Raw genomic sequence first — 5,798 nt, 5'->3', positions numbered from 1 at the left:
AATGTGTTGAGTTTTCCCCTTTGCAAATATCATCAGCTTTGGATTTGTCATTCATATTCACAAAAGTAAGAAATAAAATAGCACGTAGAGCAATGGAAAGCAGGAAGCAGTCAAGGAGGCAGGGAAAACGCAAATGAGAGTAGAAATGGAGGAAGAAAAAAGCACCAGCTTCAGCCACCCTAAGGAAAGAAACAGAAGGAAGAAGCTTGCTCAGGCCACTGTCCTGTACCTGGTCCGTGCACCAGTACCAGAGGGATGGGATGGACATTCCAAATAGGACCCCTGGCCATGGCAGATCAGATGTCAGCGGATCTCGGAAAATATGGAAGGCATCTTCTCGGGGCAGCCCGCAGCTGCTGTTCTCGCTCCGGTTGCTAGCCAGGGCCAAGAAGTACTTCTCCTTCAGGCCTTCCATCCCACCAACCGCAGCAAAACCTAGAATTCAGGGGAAGCCTGTTTGCCAGGGGAACTCAGCTAGGTCCGTGGCAAGTGACGAGGAGATGGCTGGAGATTAGTGAAATTCTAGTAAGAGCAGAGCCACCACCAAAAAATGTTGATCCCCTTAAGGGTTCTTAACCTCCCCACCCCCCACTTTTTTTAACTTAAAAAATAATAATAGAGTTTTATTGGACTATAACTGACCTAGCCATAAATTGCAAATATTTAAAGTATAAAATTTGATAAGTTTGACATCAGTATTCACCCATGAAACCTCTGCCACAAAGTAATGAATGTATCTCTTCAAGTTTCCTTTCTTTTTTCTTTTTCTTTTGAGACGGAGTCTTGCTCTGTCGCCCAGGCTGGAGTGCAGTGGTGTGATCTTGGCTCACTGCCACCTCTGCCTCCCAGGTTCAAGTGATTCTCCTGCCTCAGCCTCCCAGGTAGCAGAGATTAAAGGCATGTGCCACCAAGCCTGGTTAATTTTTGTATTTTTAGTAGAGATGGGGTTTCACCATATTGGCCAGGCTGGTCTCAAACTCCTGACCTCAAGAGATTCTCCTGGCCATTGTCCCAGGCCATTGTATGTTCTTTAAGCCCATTGACTTCCCCCCAAAATAATTTACTACCTCCTAAAATCATCTATACTTGCCCTAAGAAGGGTGTCAATTATTTGTAACCTGAAACTCCTGGGCTTAAGCAATCCTCCTGGCTCAGCCTCCAGAGTAGTTAGGACTACAGGCATGCACCACCACATCCAGTGACTTTCTAAAGTTTTTGTAGAGACAGATCTCGCATGTTGTCCAGGTTGGTCGTGAACTCCTAGGCTCAAGCAATTCTCCTGCCTCGACCTCCCAAAGTGCTGGGATTATAGGCATGAGCCACCTTTTTTGATTCTTTTCAGAGAAATAGATATTGGGTGGGGCGAGATTGCTCATGCCTGTAATCCCAGCAATTTGGGAGGCCGAGGCAGGCAAATCACCTGAGGTCAGGAATTCAAGACCAGCCTGGTCCACATGGGGAAACCCTGTCTTTAGTAAAAATACAAAAATTAACCACATATGGTGGTGTGTGCCTGTAATCCCAGCTACTCGAGAGGCTGAGGCAGGAGAATCACTTGAACCCGGGAGGCAGAGGTTGCAGTGAGCCAAGATCATGCCACTGCACTCCAGCCTGGATGACAGGGCGAGATTCCATCTCAAAAAATAGGCTGGGAGCGGTGGCTCATGCCTGTAATTCCAGCATTTTGGGAGGCTGAGGCAGGTAGATTGCTTGAGCCCAGGAGTTTGAAACCAGCCTGGCAACATGGTGAAACCCCATCTCTTAAAAAAAATTGTAAAAATTAGCTGGATGTGGTGGTGCACACCTGTGGGCCCAGCTACTTGGAGGTTTGAGCTCAGCAGGCAGAGGTTGCAGTGAGCCAAGATTGTCACTGCACCCCAGTCTGGGCGGCAGAGTGAGACCCTATGTCAAAGCAAACAAACAAAACCTTCTGTAAGTAAGAGCTGTCTCTTCATCTTCTTTTATTTATTTATTCAATTATTTTTCCATATCAGTATAGAAATAGATTAATTTTTACTTAAACAAAAAACAGTTCTAGGTAGGGTGGCTTTGGGAGGCTGAAGCAGGAGGATCACTTGAGGCCAGGAGTTTGAGATCAGCCTGGGCAACACAGTGAGACTCCATCGCTACAAAAAACCAAAATAATAAAACAATTAGCTGGACATAGTGGCTTATACCTGTAGTCCCAGCTACTCAGGAGGTTGAAGTGGGAGAGATATTTGAGCCCAGGAGCTCAAGGCTGCAGTGAGTTGTGATCACACCACTGCCCTCCAGCCTGAGTGACAGAGCAAGACCCTGTCTCAAAACAAAAAACAAAAACAGTACATTTCCACAGTAAGCACAGTTCTCTTCTAGCCAAAATAACTGTGGTTCAAGCAAAGCACCCATGACAAAAATCCCCCAGTAGTATGCTCTTTGACAGCTGGGTTTGCCTCTCACAGTGATGAGAGTAGATATCCCTGCTTCAGAGAGGTGCTATTGTCCACCCAAGTGACCCTGGGACCCCACTTACTGTAGCCCATCAAGGTGAGTGCTCCTACAAGCATGATTAGCGTCTGCAGAGCATCTGTGTAGATCACGGCAGCCAGGCCACCTGGTGGGATGAGTGCAGAGGTGAGGCTCAGGAAGTCTGAAGAGAAGGGGTTACTCTGGGTCACCAAGGGAGCCTGGAAGGCCAGGACCTGACGGGAGATTTTGTGGTGCTGACTGATTGCAAAGATGGCCATGATCACTCCTCCCTGTGTGCATGCCCATTTTGCAATGTGACTTTGCCGCTCCTTTCATGATGAGGAAAATTGATTTCTCTACTTCTCAAAGGGGCTTGGCCATGTGACTTGCTTTGACCAATAGAATATGGGGGAAGTGATATTGTGCATCTCCAAGCCTGGGCCTCAAGGGTCCCTGCAGCTTCTGTACTTACTCTCCTGTTGCCCTGAGACCATTTGCTTTAAGAAACCTGGTCTAGGCTGGGCATGGCGGCTCACACTGCTGTAATCCCAGCACTTTGGGAGGCTGAGGTGGGCAGATCACGAGGTCAAGAGATGGAGACCATCCTGGCCAACATGGTAAAACTCCGTCTCTACTAAAAAACAGAATCAGCCAGGCATAGTGGCGCATGCCTGTAATCCCAGCTACTCGGGAGGCTGAGGCAGGAGAATTGCTTGAACCTGGGAGGTGGACATTGCAGTGAGCCGAGTTTGCGCCACTGCACTCCAGCTTGGCAACAGAGTGAGACTCTGTTTCAAAAACAAACAAACAAACAAACAAAGAAAAGAATCCTGGTCTAACCTAAAGGAGGAAGAGGGCCCCCACGGAGGGGAAGCCCAGTCCACAGCCCAAGCTAACACCAGCTATGTGAGTGAGGCCATCCTGTTCCAGCCAGCTGCTCCACCTGCCAGCTGCTCCACCTGCCACCTGCTCCACCTGCCACTGAACTATAATTCACAGAGCCAGGTGAGACCAGCAGACATCCACCCAGGCAGCCCATGGACTTTAGGGGAATAAAAAAACATTGGTTTCTCAAGCCCCTCAATTTGTGCGTGGTTTTATAACACAGCAGTTTTCAACTAATATAGGAAGCGGTGCTTGGGCCACCGTCCCCAAGCTCTGAACGCCTTTATTTATTTATTTATTAGAACCAGGGTCTCACTCTGTTAACCCAGACTGGAGTGCAGTGGTGTGATCATAGCTTGCTGTAGCCTAGACTTCCTGGGCCCAAGTGATTCTCCCATCTCAGTCCCCCAAATGACTGGGACTGTAGGCATGGCCACCACGCGCAGCTAATTTTTAAATTTTTTCTAGAGATGGAATTTTGCCATGTTGCCCAGGGTGGTCTCGAACTCCTGGCTTCAAGTAGTCCTCCTGCCTCAGCCTGCCAAGGTGCTGGGATTACAGGTGTGAGCAACTATACTCAGCCAACACCTTTAAGACTGAAAAAAAGGTTGTGAGTATTAGGTATTCAGAGGCCCCATAGACTTCCTGAAGAGGGTCGTGGTGGTGCCTCAGAGGACTCTTGTTGAGTTTGCCACCTGCAAAAATCTTTGAAATGGGTGGGGCAAAGTGGCTCATGCCTGTAATCCCAGCACTTTGGGAAGCTGAGGCAGGGGTTTGAGACTAGCCTGGCCAACATGGTGAAACCCTGTCTCTACAAAAAATACAAAAATTAGCCAGGTGTGGTGGGGCATGCCTGTAATCCCAGCTACTGGGAAGGCTGAGACAGGTGAATCGCTTAAACCTGGGAGGTGGAGGTTGCAGTGAGCTGAGATTGCACCACTGCACTCCAGCCTGGACAACAGAGCAAGACTTTGTCTCAAAAAAAAAATCTTTGTAATGATGATACTGGTAGCAAATCCATCAGCATCTGGATAGAGCAATCTTTCCAGTCTCTTCCTTATACCTCCATTCTTCCTCTTTCCCTGAGAAGGGACACTTATCTGATAGGAATATGTCTACTGGAGGGCACAGTCACTGTGCAATTAAAAAAACCCAGTGCCCCGAGGTCAAGAGATCGAGACCCTTTTGGCCAACATAGTGAAACCCTGTCACTACTAAAAATACAAAAATTAGCTGGGCGTTGTGGGGCGCGCCTGTAGTCCCAGCTACTTGGGAGTCTGAGGCAGGAGAATCGCTTGAATTTGAGAGGCAGAGGTTGCAGTGAGCCTAGATCACGCCACTGCACACACTCCAGCCTGGCAATAGAGCGAGGCTCCGTTTCAAAAAAAAGAAAAAGAAAAACCATGCCCATGGGTGACATGTTCTCCAGGATCCTTCCTTCCTTGCCAGCAGGAACAGGACTCTCTCACAAAGGGGAGGAGACCTGGCGTTGATTCTGGCCCCGTTCCCTGCTGTTCACTCACGCTGTGAGTCAGCCTGAGTGTGGCGAGGTCCTGGTGTTGGGTACCATTTAACCCCACCATCCTTTCTAAATTAATAGTGATGAGGATCTCCCACATGCCAGGCACTGTGGGGAGCATTTCATTCAGTCATTCACAAAATAGCTGGTGAGCTCCTCACCAAGTTCTACATGGTAGAGATGCAGAGGCCAACAAAACGGCATGTTCCTTGCCCTCATAGAGCCCACAGCCTAATGGGGGACACAGACCTCCAGACGAGGAACACCAACATTCATCAGCTATGGCAGCCTGCCCTCCCCTTTCCCCCTGTCCCAGGCACATGGCTTCTGCTGGTTCTGAGAACTCATCCAAGGTCTTTCTTCATCAGGGGACTTTACATATGTTAGATTTCCTCAATTTTCTGTTTAGAGCATCCAATAGTGTTCCATGGCACTTAAAACAAACGCTAGGCTCAGTTTATTTCCTTCAGAGCTCTGGTTTCTGCCCTTTCTCCAATCCCACTCTTAGCACCAGGGTTGCTGCTACGGTGCCGGGGTTGCCATTTTCACTCTGCTTGGTGTGAGTGGCACCTCTGGAGTGGAATAAGACACAACCTGCATAACCACTTGCTCGAGCAGGCTCTCATCTCAGAGTCCTTACTGCAGCCCTGCCCTCAGCCTGGAATTCTCCTCCCCTGCATTGCCCGTGGGTGTTATTAAAACCTGGTTGAACTGGTCGAGGTGGCTCACACCTATAATCCCAGCACTTTGGGAGGCCAAGATGGGTGGATCACCAGGACAGCAGTTCAAGATCAGCCTGGCCAACATGGTGAAACTCCGTCTCTGCTAAAAACACAAAAAATTAGCCGTGCATGGTGGCAGGCGCCTGTAATCCCATCTACTCGAGAGGCTGAGGCAGGAGAATTGCCTGAACCTGGGAGGCGGAGGTTGCAGTGAGTCAAGATCA

The 5,798-nt window shown here is 48.8% G+C and overlaps 1 protein-coding gene across 1 annotated transcript in view; it reads right to left on the bottom strand.

The window, feature by feature from the left end:
* Positions 1-5,798, bottom strand: part of SLC5A11 (solute carrier family 5 member 11) — a 58,283-nt gene that overhangs the window by 19,386 nt on the left and 33,099 nt on the right. The window contains exons 9-10 of the mRNA XM_017534426.2: positions 2,513-2,593; positions 230-435 (exon numbers count right to left, since the gene is read on the bottom strand). Of these exons, the coding sequence (XP_017389915.2) occupies positions 230-435; positions 2,513-2,593 (287 nt within the window). The remainder of the gene's footprint in view (positions 1-229; positions 436-2,512; positions 2,594-5,798) is intronic.

Source organism: Cebus imitator, unplaced genomic scaffold (genome assembly GCF_001604975.1).
Source record: "Cebus imitator isolate Cc_AM_T3 unplaced genomic scaffold, Cebus_imitator-1.0 Scaffold85, whole genome shotgun sequence".
Lineage (NCBI taxonomy): Eukaryota > Metazoa > Chordata > Mammalia > Primates > Cebidae > Cebus > Cebus imitator.
This window is presented reverse-complemented; position numbering and strand designations above follow the sequence as displayed.